We start from the raw sequence: 17346 nt of genomic DNA on the forward strand, positions 1-17346 counted from the left end.
TAAGTGAGGAAGACACTAATTATCAACTTGTACAGATCTTGCCAGAGGTATGCAAACCCTGGGCTACTATTTGCACTTAAGATCATCAGTCAGCACCAGGGTGGAATTGGAGAGCATGCATCCAACTTAATTTTTTTCATGTCTCATGAATGGCATATGATCACGCTAATAGCCAATTGTAATTAAAAGGCTAATATCTGATGTGGGTCCACATATGAGAGTGGCCCAAATCATTCAAAAGATCAGATTCAATGTTTCTGCTGTATATTGGTTATCTACACTTTAGCATGCATTCTGACAGAAGCCTAAGTCTTTCTGGCTGTTTGGTTGAAACCAGCTGCCATCACTTGCTGAGAGTTGCAAATAGACACCTTTGGATGCTAGACCAAATTAATATATCTTAAGAATGTTACTAATTAAAGCTAATTTGTATCATTAAGCCACATAAAAACAGCACAGAGAAAAAATGTTTTATCTTATTGTTGTTGTACCTGTCATATAGTTTAAGGTAATACTCAAGTCCTCTGAGGATGGGTGTCTAGCATTGACCCATTCCACTCATCTTCCACACCCCTTGCCAAGATCTCTCTCTCTTTCTCCTTTGCTCTCCGGTGCTGCTCCTCAGCCTCTGTGAAGTTAATAAACTCATCTGCTGCAGCTTACCAATCAAGGGCTGCAGCCTAAAGCGCAGGAGAGAGAGACGTTGCCAGTGGGTCATTTAGTGATTGTGTGTGAAAGTGAGTTCTGAGATTACTTCTTCAATGGAAGAAGGTTCTTATTGAATTCATGTTCCAAGTGTTACTTTTTCTTAAGAGTAATTCTTTTTTTTTTTGACAACTTTGAGGCCGACAAGTTCCAGAAGGCAGATGGCTATGTTTTTTGTTTGACAGGATCTGGAAAAAATATGTTTTAATAAAGATGAATATATTGTATTGCTGTACTGAGCAGGACTTTGCAAGCTGTTGGTGAATATACATTAAAAAAATGTCATTAAGTACGTGTAGGTTGTTTATTTGGCCAACTACTCCAATATTATTCAAGATTAGGTGCTGTCTGACAGAAACACACACACACATGTTCACTTACTCACTATCCCATATGACCTAAAGGATTTTACTCTTATGCGTACATATGGTGAGAATAAAACGCATCTTGGTCAGTGCTCACATGGTCTACAGTCAAGTTCATAAGTTGGGCAGAAATAATTGTGATTACATTTTGACAAGAACTGCCCATTCTGTCTCCAATTTTTCTCATTCCCAATCCCAGTAACATTACTAAAGTAGAATATTGATTTGCTCAGACTGACAATACATGAATATACATTTTTTTCTTACCACTGTAACTTTTGCTGCTTTGCTAAAGTGCTCATGATGGATAGGCCGGATCTTTGTAACATAGCAATGAGTAAGGTCTTTTACCTGCTTTTTGTAACATAACAATGAGTAAGGTCTTTTTACCTGCTCTTTTGTAATGTTAACAGACAAAGAGTAAGGTATTTTACCTGCTTCTTGTAAAGTGTCTCGAGATAACACTTGTTATGAGTTGACACTATACAAATACAAATTGATTGATTGATTGATTGATTGATTGATTGATTGATGAAATGTTCTAAGTAGGGCTGTCAGCATTAAGTAGTTAATCACCATTTATTAAGGTCTGAAATGAATGCATTCATTTATTTTAATCGCATGTTATTTTGTCCCTTAAGGCACACCATGGATAAGCCTCCACAATGTCTCCCTGTAGTCACAGTGATAAAAACAAACGACACTTCTGCATCTTTGTCTCATTTCACTGTCAAATTCCCAGACAACTCAATTGTCGAGTCAAAAGTAATATCCACTTCATGACATAAAACATTAAACTTTTCTACTGTTCCTTTTTCCTTGTCGTTTATTTTTTATTTTTTATCTGTAACAAGTTCCTTTTTCTGGAAAAGTGAAACAATTAACTACTGTGAATGACAAAAACAGTTTTGTGTCTTCCTTAAATAATTTCCTAATTGAATCAACCACCTGACAGGCATGATGTGACCAATCAATTGATCCAAGAAGTGTGAGTGACCAACAAGTGCCTATAGTCTGAAGCATTGCTAAATGCTTACATGCTCAGGGTGTACCTTTTTTTATTTTCTACACTGCTACATGACTTCTACATTTGATCAGAAGAGATCCCTCCACTGTTTTTGAAATGTGTCATATTGTTACTGCAGAGCCTCATTTGACTCAAAATTTTGTAAAATGTGAAATTATTTTAAAAATAATGTAATGACCTAAAAATATTGTAATTTGTTCACATAATTCAATGGTAAATGTTGATCATCAACTTACCATGTTAGCTTAAATCATGAGTCTGCCAGGTTGTTGTTGTGTTTGCCTTGGTGGTTGTGGTTCAAAAGCATAACAAGAGTTACTATTGATGATGTAATTATATCGTTAGGAATACAAAAGCGATATAAAGACAATCAATGTATCCTTTCGTTCAGTTTTATCAGCAACAGCCATACATTATTTGGTTCCAACTCATACAGATTACGCTATGACCAAACTGCATTTTCTCCTTTTACATGGAATATTTGTTTTTTGATTGTTACTTGTTAATTTGTTAATAATGAGTCATTAATTAGGCTAGGTACAGCTTTTATTTTGAAGACCAAAACTAAAGAAACATTTCAGTAGGCCTATTTTCCCTAATGTATAAATAATTAAAATAATTTAGTCACAATAAGTGATCTGAAATACGTTAAGACTAGATAGGTTCAAGATCAAAATGAAGAATGGAACCTAAATGTGAAAGAAATTGCAGTAGGAGGGAGTTAATGAAAGAAAAACAATGTTTCACTCCTTTGGCTGCATAAAATAAACAGAAGAGCTCTATGCATAGCAGACCACGAAGAAGCTTACAGTTGACCTGATTTCTGATATGATTTCATATGGAGCATATCCGGATTTTTTGTGTGTGTGTATAGAAACAAATTCTTCAAGTATGCTACATTTAAGGATCAGCATGATCTCAATAAACATTTTAAATCACACGTAACCCTCAATGCATAGCCATGATCGCTTCGGCAAACAAATACCGTCGCCTCAGTGCGCGTGACGCATGACAGATGGTGACAGGTCTGTTCTGTCAAGCCAAAACAACACGAGAAAAATAAAGCGCTCCCCAGCTCTTTTTATGTCGTCCTTTCTACAGCCTGTGTTGTTATCGAGTATGTTCTAGTATCTCTGAAACTCCACATTTAATAACCTATTTCGAAACATTGCTCATCATTTAGGCTACAAAAAATATTAAATACGGCACGTTTTCTGTTTTAAAGAATGAAAGAATTCACCGCTTAGCGCTGGAGCACCGCACACGCCTCACATCAACTAAGCGATGTTTTTATTCCTTCTCCAGTTACCTCTATGAAACCTGCACTTGTTCTGGAAACAGCCGAACCCATCACTTAGGAGTACCGCTACGAAACGATACACTGCACACTTCTTGACGTGAGCATAGAATAGCGTCAGCCAGTGCTTCAACAACCATCAACCCCACCAGACATCCCCCGTAGTTTTCCTTTTGTTTACCTGCTGATGATGACAGCTCCTTTATACATCACCGAAAAGGTTGGCATTTTGACATGAAGTCCGCTTCTCCAGTTCGACGGGCGGTAGGTCGGTCGGTCGGAAAACCCCAGCCCTCAGCATGCAACCTCAAGGTGGTCTGTCAATACAGCCAGCCTCTAATTCCAGTTAACTGTCAGTGCCAAACATTCCACCTTAACCCACAGAATTAATCTCTTACATAACTAAAGTCGCCGAAATAAAATAAAAAATGCCACAGACAGCCCTAACGGGGGAATTATTTTGGCAAAGCTCTTCTAGTTTATCACACTTGTTTAGAGATATGTCCGCTTCCTCCGTCTGTTGGGTAACAGAGAAAGTACTTGTAGCTTGAAAGGTGCTAAAGTTGCATGAGCAGGAAGCGATATCCTCACCAAAGCCCATCCATTTTAGAAGAATATTCTTATTCATGATTTAACTTTTGACTATTTGAGGGTTTTGAAAATTGTTTGAATTATTTTACAAGCTTAAAAACAAATTCTTCCTAGTAAGTGTTTCTATGCATTTTTATGTTCATTAAGCTTTAATTTTCTATATTTCCAATATTAAAAATGTTTTCACAGTAAAAAAAACAGTTATAAATAAATGATGTGTATTATGCGCAACTACAACCAAATACAATTCAAACAGCCCCTTACATGCTTTCCATTTAGAAACATGTGTTTTTCCTTTGTGTGTTGACATCCCTTGGCATTGTCATTTTTAATTCAAGCCCTCTGGGCATCCTGTCTTATCATCACTCCTTATTTTTGGAAAATAAATGAACAAGTTATTTTGTTAAAAAGGATAGGCCACAAGATTAATGGTGATAATTACTTTTAATACACTAAATTTGGCTCAGTTTACTAGTTTTATGATTGGTTTGGATTGGAGATCTAGCCAAATAAAATAAAAACTCTTCCACCTGGAGAAAGACACAAAGAGACACAAAGATACAAAATGTATTACCATGGACAGGCTCATTGCAGTTGACAGGTTTGTTGCAATAATTTGTGAGTATACAGTATGTGTGTATGTGTGTGTGTGTGTGTGTGTGTGTGTGTGTGTGGGGGGGGGGGGGGGGGGTCCAAATAGCCAAATAGCCTTCAATTTACAATTATTACATCTAACAGCTGCTAACAGAGCACTTTGTAGTGAGGAAACAACAACCACAGGGCCAAAAAATACAGACAAAACATTAAGCATCCACTAAAATCAAAAACTGACAAGCAAATTAAGCATCCTCTAAAATCTGATTGAAAATGTCTTTTATAACTGGAAAACCTTGTTTCAAAATGTCAGGTGTGAACAGAAATATTCAAGTGTAACCACAGCCCTTATGTGCTATATGAGTATCCAAAAAAACTGCTTGATCAAATGCTTTAAACACAATCAAGTCTGCCAAATGTTTTAATTATTTGTGTGAAAGACGAATACACAGCTTTGTAGTTTTCAGAGTTACTGAATTTGACACACGATATAAGCAGTACGCAACTTTTATGTAAACACAGTTTTAGCCAATTTGAGCTTACATTCAACATCTGTAAATGCATTCATACGTCCATGCACTCCACAAACCTGTTACCAACAAATTTACTGCTAAGGTGAAAATATGTGAAAATATTCTCAGAACACCTCTTCAGCTCTGCATATGTCCATAACACCTTGTAATCAGGCTCAATACATATCTGCAAGTAGGCTAGTCTACATTTAACTTAAACTACTGTTCAACAGTTAAAAACATACCTTGCAAAACTTAGTGGCACTTTTAACCTTCGGAACATTTTTCTGTTATTATGGGATATCCATGTGATTCTTGTTGTATCATCTGCTCTGCATATTGTACTGCACCACAAAGAGAGATACTGAGAGTGACAAATCATAAGGAGAAGATAATCTTATGGCAAAGGGATAATCCATACAATGTCTAAATATAGATCTTTATAAGACGGCTACTAGTTCAATAGAGCTGATCATTTTCAATAAGTCACTTGAGTCAATCAAAATGGAATGTGTTTTTCATTTAGCACACCACTGAATAAGACTAACTATTGACCCAGTTTGGTCATTATTGGGTTAATTTGGCAGAGTATTAATGTGGTGTCACTGGGTCAAAGTGTTCCAGCTACTACAATTTAGGCGCTTTTCTCCAATGAGCACAGTTTTCTATAATGGACATGGATACACAAAACTCTAACTGTATCTGCCCTGAATGAGTGCCCATATAAACTGAAAGAAAATGGAAAGTTCACTATGTTGTGTATCACTTTGGTAATGCTATATTTTTTTTGTGCTGTCTGTGTTTAGCTGATCTGTTATTTGTGGGAACAGTAGTTGTTGTTCAGGGCAAATGAAAATTTGGGTTTGGTTATTAAGAATAAAGATTGTTAATATGAGTAAATATATGGATCTGTTCTTATGTAATCAACAGTGGATTTTGCTGTGGGACTCAGGTCAGGCCTCTCATCTCCAGCCCTCTCAGATTAGGTTACACCTAACACAAATACATTTTACAATTGTTGTGTTAAGACTGAGAAATGAGAATGAGCAAAGTCATTAGTCATCAAAGTAATTTTTTTTAACTTAAATCTTTAATTTTAAATGTTTGTTTTTTTAATTATTATGACAATTATGAGTTTACCTTGCAAGATAGCTGAGGGAGAGATAAAAGAGCAGACGTGTAATTGAGAAAGACTTTATGGTGAAAAAAATACAACGTCTATTTGGATTTTTTTTAGGATTCACAATGTTACCAAAAAGGTATTGTGTGTAACATTGTTAAATAGCAGAAAGCCATGACTGTACAATGCACACAATGCATATTTTTGTACTAACAAATTGTATTATCAGACGTTAGTTCTAACCAAGCAATCTGGATGGACAAGAGGCATTCGATGAGTGCTGGTATAGAGCACAACTTCACTGTGTTTGCAGTTGACAGTGTTTGTCATGATTAACTGACCAACCTCAGAATCATACAACAGAGAATTGTACTGGTTAAATGACAAATAAAACAGAGGCAATACATGTTTGTAAAACAAAGTAACTGGTCCGTGATAACCATAGAAACAACAAAGTAGCAAGAATGCAGAAGAAAGTTTGGGTGGCTTGCCACAGTCCAGTTTCATTGAAGATTTGGAACAAGTGAGTGAAGCACATAATCATTTGTTGTTGATTATTACTTTGCTATGACAACAGTATTTGCTGCTAGTAGAACTTTTGTATAGAAACAATACAGCACTCAAACTTGTGATGCTGTACTGAATATCAGCTGTACTGCATAGCTGTTGTTATTCAGTCCTATAGGCAATAGGCACTGTCTGGAAGATTATTGATACAATATCCCTCCCTGTTATGTGATATTGCCCAAATATAATTTTTGTAAAATTGAAAGAGGTGGCTCATCTTACATGGTTTTTCATGCACATTGCTTATGCATTTTTCCCAATGTAAGGAGAGGAATGGCTGGCATAAGTGTATTACAGACTAAAGCCTGTCACTGTGACTCTGCTATAAATGTATAGCTCTAGCAGGTGGGTTACCCATTTCTCTTTTATTTGGATAACTATTGTTTATTTTGATCAGCCACATCATTACGTAAGATCAAATCCTGCAGTTTTAAAAACACTAATACCTAGAAAAGATTACTAGTCCTTTAAAAGCATCTTTGTGATGCTGAAGGGACTGAATGGTACCAAAACAAATGGAGGCTGCTGCCTGTTTACACAACTTATATTCACACAACATTACTGTAAGGTCAAGCAATTAAATTTTGGCCATATCATGCCAGGGTCTTTAACTGATATATATTTTTTTAGATAGATGTAGCAGATGCTACTGTTAGTGAATCAGTGAAACAGTATGTATGCAATTTCAATCCAGTACAGGACAGTAAAACTATTTTAAATAGTGCACCAATATAAATAGGGAAAGACCATGATTTCATCAAATTCCATAAAAATGTCTACTGACATTTTTACTGCTTATTGTTACAACTTCTGCATGAGACAGTTCTTTGAAATGCATCAAGTTGTGTCTTAAAGTTACCAAAAAATGAAGTTGACAATGACGGACTGACAGTTAAAGTAACCTTCAAATCTTTGTGATGAGATTTTTATCATGTGTTGGAACAAATTATAATTAACAGTTATCTGAGTATAAGGAGATCACAGTAAAGCACTTGTCTGTGAAATAATGTGTGTATGATTCCCTGCCTACACTCCCACACAAGGACACACATAAAAACACACACAATCTCGTCACAGAGATTTACTCTCTCCTTCCTCTCCATTGCAGCCATGGCAACAACCATTTGCCTCAGAACTTTAATCACTAAATCTGCACAGTGGGTCATTATCAGATTATGGGATTAACCAATCCACACTGAAAATTCAAACAGGCCCAAACCCAATCACAGAGATACAAGCTCACACACAAAATCCCGTGTGATCATGATGGTCTGTGTGTGTGTGTGTGTGTGTGTGTGTGTGTGCATGTTTGCGTGTGTGCGCACGCGCATATGTTTGTGTGTGTGGCCGTGTGTGCAAGACAAGAAAAGAAAAAACTCAAGCATCACTGTCACTAGTTTCTAGTTAAAAGGTACAAGGCTGCCCTCTACAGACAGATGCAGAAGCTGCAGGTTCAATGAACAGTTTACCTAGATCCACTATCTTGGTTTCAGGGGCATCATGAGGATTTGTCCCCATGAAATTCTCTACTAAGGAAGCAAAGTTATGTTAAAATGAAGTGTTTCTCCTTAAAATCCACAGGTTGTTTATTTAGTTGTTGTTTTTTTAATTCATGTACTCTAAGAGCAAAACAATTCTTCACAGTCCATCAAACTGTTGTAATGCTGGCACAGTACCCGAGTCTCTTCCAAGGATGAGAAAGCATTGTACACCCTCAGGAAGTGTTTGAATTGTGTTCTTTGTATTTTTTAAGAACTCACTGTGGCTGTCTTATTGATCTCAGCCACAAACCAAAGCTTTACATGAAGTTGCATTTCAACGCTCCCTGATGAGGGGTGTAATGCCGCCAATATATTTGAGGCGTTATAGCATCACATGGTGAGTCTCTATATTGTAAACTACTAACAATTGCTCACATTCTTCTGTATCCGCAAGACATGTATTGGTTGCATATTCAACTATAATGACCATGTCGATATCAAAAAATCTATTCATGTACTTTTCTGTGAACTTGAGATCTCTTCAACCGCCTGTAAAAAAAGAAACAATATTCAAAGAAAAAATATCAAAGGCTCTCTTTCCTCTGCAATACCAATTAAAAATCTTCACACTTAATAAAAAAATATTCCTACTGCTGGTTGGCTGTTCAGCTTCGAGAATCTCCTGAGTTTTAATGTTTTCCAAGAGGAACTTTTAATTTAAAGTTGTAAACATGCTGGCTTTTGAAGTAGAAACCTCCAAAGTAAGGTCAGGAGAAATAAGAACATTGTAGTAACAATAAGAATATTAATTTATACATACGGCTTATCCACAACTTTAAAGTCTAAACTGCTCCTCCAATTAAAAATCTGCTTAAAGATTGTAGGCCAACCATTTCAGAGCCTCTATGAATCAGCCTACAATAAAAACTTTTTTTTATGGCTGGCAAATGGCATTGTGTCTGACCCCAACCACGCCCTGAACAGTAGATATGAAATATTACTTTCAAGTACCCTCCCTCTTTCTGAACAACCACATAAGTGGATAAGGAAGAGTTGAGTAGGAGCAATCATAAACAGGGAAACAAAGCTCTTAAGAGTTCCATTGAGGTTTCTTAAAATACACATTTTGTAGGTCAACACATACAGATACATGTACAATTGTTGTACAAAGTGAAAATAAACAACATTGTAACCAGAATGGATGAAAACTCTCTCCTACAATGTTGGATAACATCTAGCTTGATCCACTCTTAGCATTGTCTTTGGTCGCAGCAGGCAGCTGTTGAAAACTAGAATATAAAGTACAACATTACAGAAGGTGCCTTGAAGTCACAACTGGCTTTTATGAATGAATGAGAGCTAACACATGGTATGAATCATGTCACACCTGAACAAACCTGTGCATAATCAAGGGACTAGGAATGAATGGACTCCCGGTTGACTTGCCTCCATACATATACATAAGAGGAAACCAGGGGTAATCCAACATCTGTGTGCCATGCGTCTCACTCGGCCCTGAGCAGATTTTGAATTTCTGGACTAGCAAAGGGTAGTGAGACAGACCCTGATACACTTTGAACCATAGGCTTTAGACCGTGCATTTTAGATTTTCTTTAAACAGGGCCCTTATTCTCCAATCTCCATATCTGGAAATAAAAAACATCGACATTTTATATTATCCAGAAAATGAATTATTATTCTGATTCATTATTAATGTAAAGAAGTAAAGTAAAGAAAATACTTTGGTTATTCTTGCAAAATATCTGCTCTGATTATAACGGGCTTATGGTACAGTGACATTAGCTAGTGCTGCTTCAGATCACTGAAACTTCTTTAAAATATTTTACTTTGAGAACATTGTATCATCTAAAAGGGATTGATGATTGAGTTTTGGGGAAATACAACAGAAGAAAAAAAGGATATTCAAATTCATAAGCTAAATCTTCAGGCCATCACTTATTTGGCCTGATCCAATAAAATGCATCAGGTATGTTATTACAATGACTCACACAGGCAGCTCTTGTACATCCACTCAAGTTACATTCAGAAAAAGTCTCTGATATCTTGGACATCCCTATATAGACACAACCGACCACTCAGCTAAGTGAGGAACATCAAGAGGCTGAGAGAAAGATCAGCAAATAGCAAACTTCCCTGGAGGTGCAACCAGTCAGCAGTCTGCTTTAGGATCAACAGAATCTATTGAGAGAAAATCAAACTCAAAGTAGTCATTCACAGCAAATCTTTCATCACCAGAGGAAATTGGGCAGGAATCGATACGGGTGTGATTTGAAAAGCCATTACTGCACATTGATTCAAACTGACTAGGCATAATTGAGCTGTTTCTTACAGAGTCTATTAAGAGTCTGTGAAATGCAATAGACAGCAACAGCAAGAGAAAATTAAGAAGTTTAAATGGGATACAGGGAATTGTATTACAGTGAAATGCATCTTTCATTCAAACGTATTTTACTTAATAGGAAACATGTTTGATTTTTTTCCCTTTTAAAAATAAAAAAATTAGAATCAATAAAAGCAACGTTTAAAAACAAACTAAAAACAAACAAAGTAATTTCCAGGAAATGTGTCGATCTATTATAAACTATTAACAATAAAAGTGGACTTTACAATGTAGGATGTTCCTAGTTAAAATGGTTGTCGTCTGTAAAGTAATAACTCTGTGTGAGACATCAGACTGCTCCATACCCAAGTTTAAATTATTTTTCTTCCTATTCCCAGGATTGGCATAATCACAGATTTCTATAATATGGTCATCTTGCTGCAGAAATAACAGCTGACAAAGTTTGAGGTCAAGCCCATTTTCAGCCACGCACATTCTGGTAACTCTCATGTTTTTTACTATACTGTTCAGCTATTTCAAGATTCCCATGAATCTATAATAAAATAACTAATCAATGCAGAATAACTAAGCAAGTGTTGGCACTAAGAGGATATTAAACAAATACTCTGTGTCCGGTATGATAACACCTTGGAAAGAGAGAGAGGTCTTAGGTATGAATCCCTTGTTAGTCAAGGTGCAGGAACCCACCAGAAACTGGAAACTATAGGTAAAACAAAGTTTGGCAGACGGCTGTTCAACATGAGTCTGGTGTTGCTAAGTTCTGTGCTTATGGTGGATTAAATATGGGACTTTGTAAATAATATAACATAGAGCATGGTCTTTTACCTGCTCTTTTGTAAAGTGTCTTAATATAACATTTATTATGAAATGACAAATTGATTGATTTGTTCATACACCTAGAATCATTTTTTTTTTAAATTATTTGATGTATTGCCTTTTTTATTTGTTCCATTTTTAAGTTAATTTGTTTATATAATGTATTGCTTTAAATTTGCACATTTTGAAATAATGTATTCCTTTAGTCTTTCTCAGATTTTCAGGTTCTTTTTATGGCACTATTATGAAAAAAAAAACAGGTTAGGTTTAGGGATAAACATTCTGGCAAAGAACTGAACATTGCTGCCAAGTGATGGTCCACATCAAACATGTCAGAGCTTGAGAGGGTCTTCAGAGATAGAGATAATGAAGAACAACATGCTACTTACATCATAACAATGGTAAATTGACTTGAGCTTATATCGCGCTTTTCTAGTCTTCTGACTACGCAAAGTGCTTTTACACCGCATGTCACACCAACCCATTCAGATTCACACACTGATGGCAGTGGCTGCTTTGTAGGGAGACTATCAGAAGTAACTAATCCCATACATATGCATTTAAATGCTGCAGACGAAGCAGCGGGAGCAATTCTGGGTTAAGTGTCTTGCCCAAGGACACAGCGGACATGTTGCTGCAGGAGCTGGAGATCAAACCCTCAACCTTACGGTTGAGAGACAACGACTCTACCAACTGAGCCACAGCCGCACAATGTCAACAATGTGCCCCATGATAAAAAAGGTAAAAGATGCTTAGGCCAGGTGACTTAATAAGAGCATGTTGTTTTTGAGCAGAACTAAAGTGATGTATGCTGTCACCAGAAGCCTGAATTCCAAAGGACAGGAGTTGAGTAAATAACTTGTCAAATTGCATCCAGTCACACCTGTCACAGCCTTTGGCCAGTGTCACAAGAAATATCAAGTCAAGGACACCAAGCCAAATAAATAGACTGTGAATTCTGACCAGTGTTTTAAAGGAAGTCTGCCAACACTCTATATCTTAGGTATTGAGTGAAATGTCTTCATTTCAACAAATAGCATCTTATTAAAAAATGATACCAATAAAAACACAAGAAATGTCTCTAATGTAACAGTAAAAATAAATGGTATATGGACTTTACTTAGCATTTTCTATTTATCGTCTTCAGACTATTAAATCACTTTTACATTACATGTTCACAACAAATATGTAAAGTGTATTAACTAACCTCATATATATATATATATATATATATATATATATATACTGTATATATGTATCCACACTGCAGGCTTTTCCAACTGGGATCCATTCACAGGCAACTTTAAGTCCCTTGAGAGAAAATGAATAGAAAATGCTGAAGTTACATTAGCCATCTCTCTCTATCACATCAATGGTGAGGGAGACTGACTGCCTGAAATCTGAAAATTGATCATTATAAAAAATAAATAGCTGATGATGATTCAGTCCAGCCCCAGCATTTAGTGCCAACAGCATTATATGATTTTGAAGTGAAAGAGACAGAGGGAGAATAAGAAAGGAAAATGTGTTCACAAGGCAGTGCACCATCTGTCACACCGTCTTTAAATCATGTCCAATCTATTTTGGCATCTGCATTGTGTTATTCATGCTCCATGGATCTGGGTTCACATGTTACAGAATTCAGAAATAACATAAAAAACCATGAAGAAAAATAACTGTAATAACTTGTTCTGTATTCTTACAATTGAAGGCTTTGGGAAAACAGGTTTGGTAAAACAATAGGTAAGCCCATAAGAGGGATTCGCATTTACTCCCAAAGAACTTTACTGCACATTACATTTAGGTGACAACTTCACTGGTCCCAGTTTTTAATGGGCTCATATTGAACACAACCAACACATACCTGTCAGAATTGTTGTATGCTTTAATATTCACATTCCATGATTTCTATATTTTCTGTATTGCTAATAAACTTCTAGCTTCAGTTAGATCTGAGTGCAAAGCCTCTTCCAGCTCACAATGGCCCTCACTTATTAAACGTATACGACAGAAAAATGGGTGTATGGTCATTTCCACGCAAATTTCTGCACATATCAATCTTGACGTGAACAGATGATACGCTCAAATCCTTCGTCAGGTCTCAGCTTATGTACGCACGTTTAAAAGTCAAGTTTTGTCTTGAGGTGCAGCAAATCTGACCGTGTCAGAGAATTATTAGATCATACTAGTGCAGTGCCTGTTTACACAGACAGATAGAGGTTCAGAGATTTATTGTTGGATAAGATATGGCATCTTAAATCATCATCAACCTTTATTTAAGTTCTGGGAGAGATCATTGAGGGCAAACCTCATTTACAATGATGCCGAGAAAACATACATAAATTACAAACAAAATGAGTTAAAGCTACTTTAGGTAATAAAATCAATAAAATTTCAAGATATGTCCTTTAGCTCTCACATCAGGCAAATTTCAAGAACAGCCTATTTTCACCTTCGTAATATATCTAAGATCAGGAATATCCTGTAGCAAAATGATGCAGAAAAACTAGTTCATGCATTTGTTACCTCCAGACTGGATTATTGTAACTCTCTTTTGTCAGGGTGCTCTGGTAAGTCTCTAAAGACTCTTCAACTGGTCCAGAATGCTGCAGCTCGTGTACTGACCAGAACCAGGAAATGGGACCACATTACTCCTGTCCTGGCTTCTCTGCACTGGCTCCCTATAAAATCTAGAATAGAATTCAAGATCCTTCTTCTCACTTACAAAGCTCTAAATGGCCAGGCACCATCTTACCTGAAGGAGCTACTAGTGCAGTGCTACCCTTCGAGAACATTAAGGTCCCGGAGTGCAGGCCTGCTAGTGGTACCTCCAGTCTCTAAATGTACTATGGGGGGTAAAGCCTTCAGTTATCGGGCTCCTCTCCTCTGGAATCATCTTCCAGCCGGGGTCCGGGAGGCAGACACAGTCTGTATTTTTAAGAATAGACTTAAAACTTTCCTTTTTGATAAATCTTATAGTTAGGGCTGGTGCTGATGTAGACCAGCTCTTAGTTATGCTGCTATAGGCTTAGCTCTCTTAGGCTCCTCAAGATCGTTGGTTGACGGCCTGCCAGAACAACCAAAAGGATTGGTCAGTTTGGACTCACGTGTTCTCTGATTTGTCAGTGTGGACTCACGTGTGAACTTTGATTTGTCATTTTGGTCTCTGGTTAGTCCGTGTTTTGACTCTGATTGGTTAAAGTGAGGAATGACCTATGAGAATGATGTGTTCTGTTATTGGTCAGTTTGGTCTCGCATGTTTTTTCTCTTTGGTCATTTTGAACTCATATATTCTTTTATTGGTCAATTTATACTTTGTTTGATTCATATTTTCTCTTATAGGTCATTGTGAGGATGCACACAAACATTTTTTTGAGAAAAGTAAAGCAACCACATATTCCTATTAACATGAAATATTTCTAGTTTAATCAAAAAATGATCATGATCTTGCCAAGAACATGCCCATCATTAATAAGACAAAGTAGAAGTTCTGGTGTTATGGCTTAAACATCATTAAATTGAGATAAAGTGTAATAAAAATTATAGTAGTTGAAGATTGTTCAATGCTGATTAATGCAATAAGTCCACACGCATGAAATCATACCCCAAACTGTGTAAATGTTACGCCGTTTTTATTGCCTTGATAACATTAAATGCATCATTCAACTGCTTTTTCTTACATAGTAAATAAATATAAATTCAAAATTAGATAAGATAAATAAATGAAATGCCCTTCAGGTTCCTGCCTTAACCACCTTCTGTCAATGCTGAAGTTACTAAAGATTTATGAAAGTGAACTGGAGTGAACATAAATTTAACCAAGTCTTCTACTTAGGATCATGAAAACAACGCACCGAGTATAAAGTTTGTTAAATAGATAATCAGACAAGCTTTATTTTTTATTTTTTACTGGATTTTGTATTTAAATGAAATACAAAGCTTAAACATAAAATCAGAAGAATAATTTTAGTAAAGCCGTTTCTGGTATTCCTGCAAAACAGCAATTTGTAATTTAAAATTTAAGAACTGGACCTTTATGTCAAATATTCACATGACTGATTTTCTCATGTTTTAAAAATATGATGAACTTGACATCATGTCAAGTCCTACATACCACACAACCATTCTAATGCAACATATAGACAATCTGGCCACTATTCTAAAAGCAGCATTTTCCTCTTTAGATTATTAAGAATACATCCACACCACTGCTCTCAACTCTACCTGAGCCACACCTACCTTGTTTTAATTGTGGGATTCATCCTGAGCGGAAATAGTCCCAGGTCTACGTCGTGGCAGTCAGGATTAAAGTTTAAGGCTCCTGAGACATAAATCAGAAAGTAGTCCCAGAGCTCGGGTAACTTCTTTGAGGTGAGAATCATGAGGAAACCTTAGAGATGGGTCTGTTTGCTGGAGAGGCAGCTGGAAAAAGGCAAGTGCTATGCAGTTATGGGGCACCCAGCAGTATTATATCACCTCCCTTCAACTCCAGCAGTACCAGCCTGAGCCAGCCCTAACAGTCTACTCAGCACCTACATTTAGCTGACAGGCTTCTCCCCCTCAGGACAGAGCACAAGAACAAAATGAGCTTGACCTCTTCAAAATGCCCCACAATCTCATGGGATCACATTCCATCTTTATTTGTCTTTTTTTATTTAGAAAATGCATTTATCTGTTTTTCTGGCACAATTGATTTGTATAGCTGTTGCTGCAATGTATGAAAATAAATGTATTTCCTATTTGTCTCTTAACATTGTGTCATGTTTTTCCATTTTGATACCATGACTAAAAGAATAATAATGAAGTCACTGCATAATTCGTTCAGTGTTTCATCCATACTCTAATCTGTATAGGTTATTATATGTGGGCCTTTTATTAATATTGAATTTATATGTAGCCTAAACTTGCAGGGCATGATATTGGTTACTGAAATCTTTTCCCCATTAATTAAACGAATATCTAAATACTGTTTTTTATTGTAAAAATGGGTTGTGGGCAAAGTAGATAAAGAACACCAGAGCACAACATCTCCATTAAACTGTAGCCAAAGAACCAACTCACATAGGCCACATACCCTGCGCAATCATTATGTGAGGAGGAATTACATTTGAATATTAGACAATTTTCAAAAACGAAAAATAGTATCTTATAGGCCTATCATCAATATTATTTTTCCAACATTGCATGCCAAAAACCACTTTGATTTCAGGTGATAAAGGTGATAAAAAATTAAAAAATACTTTTTGATTACCACGCTTACCGCTTTCAGCATTTAATTCTGGGATGAACAAGAGAACCAAGTTTCATTAAGATAACAGTATTGATTATGTTTGCAGGTGTTATGCCTGATCCATCAGGGGGACCGTGCTGTCTTGGATGTTGTCAATCATGCTTCACGAGTTTTAAAAAAAATGATTCATAATCAACTTTTTTATTGAGCAGCCTACAGTTTTTCCCAGAGCGAACGCCAGATTTAACGCATGTTTCACGTACCAGTAGATGAGCGACAGTCCGTCGAAACGCTCTAGCTCTCTCCCCCGCTGTTTCAGCAGAGACATATTATCCAAATGTAGTATAGGTGATCAGCCCCAACACTGCCGCCAAGTTTAAGAGTAGAAACAGAGTAGGGCCAACTCCGTCTCAGACAAATCACTACACCCGCACGCCGACTGGCGACGCGCGATGAGTTTGAGCGGCGTGCCTTCGCTGACAGCGTGGATGTGTCAGCATTCATTCCCCGTCGTGTCCGAAATCAATGAGACACACAGCGCTCGCTGGGTAACGGCACGCTCACATTCTAATCTGATGGACACGTTGGTTTTTTCCTGCTGACCGACCTTAACCTATCTGTTTGACAACATTTCGATGTCTCCTCAGCAGCAGCAGCAGCAGCAGCAGCACAGTTCACC

At 36.8% G+C, this 17346-nt stretch overlaps 1 protein-coding gene across 6 annotated transcripts in view; it reads right to left on the bottom strand.

The window, feature by feature from the left end:
• si:dkeyp-72e1.9 (syntaxin-binding protein 4) overlaps positions 1-15845 on the bottom strand; it is a 57024-nt gene extending 41179 nt beyond the window's left edge. For 2 of the 6 annotated variants that reach the window (XM_061027248.1, XM_061027243.1), the window contains exon 1: positions 15677-15844. In XM_061027248.1, the coding sequence (XP_060883231.1) occupies positions 15677-15819 (143 nt within the window). In that variant the 5' untranslated portion in view covers positions 15820-15844. Of the gene's footprint in view, positions 1-3575; positions 4033-15676 lie in introns of those variants that run through there. The other 4 variants (XM_061027245.1, XM_061027246.1, XM_061027249.1 and 1 more) reach the window with 4 other exon arrangements.
• Between the last annotated feature and the right edge of the window lie 1501 nt (positions 15846-17346).

Source organism: Labrus mixtus, chromosome 20 (assembly GCF_963584025.1).
Source record: "Labrus mixtus chromosome 20, fLabMix1.1, whole genome shotgun sequence".
NCBI classification, from domain to species: Eukaryota; Metazoa; Chordata; class Actinopteri; order Labriformes; family Labridae; genus Labrus; species Labrus mixtus.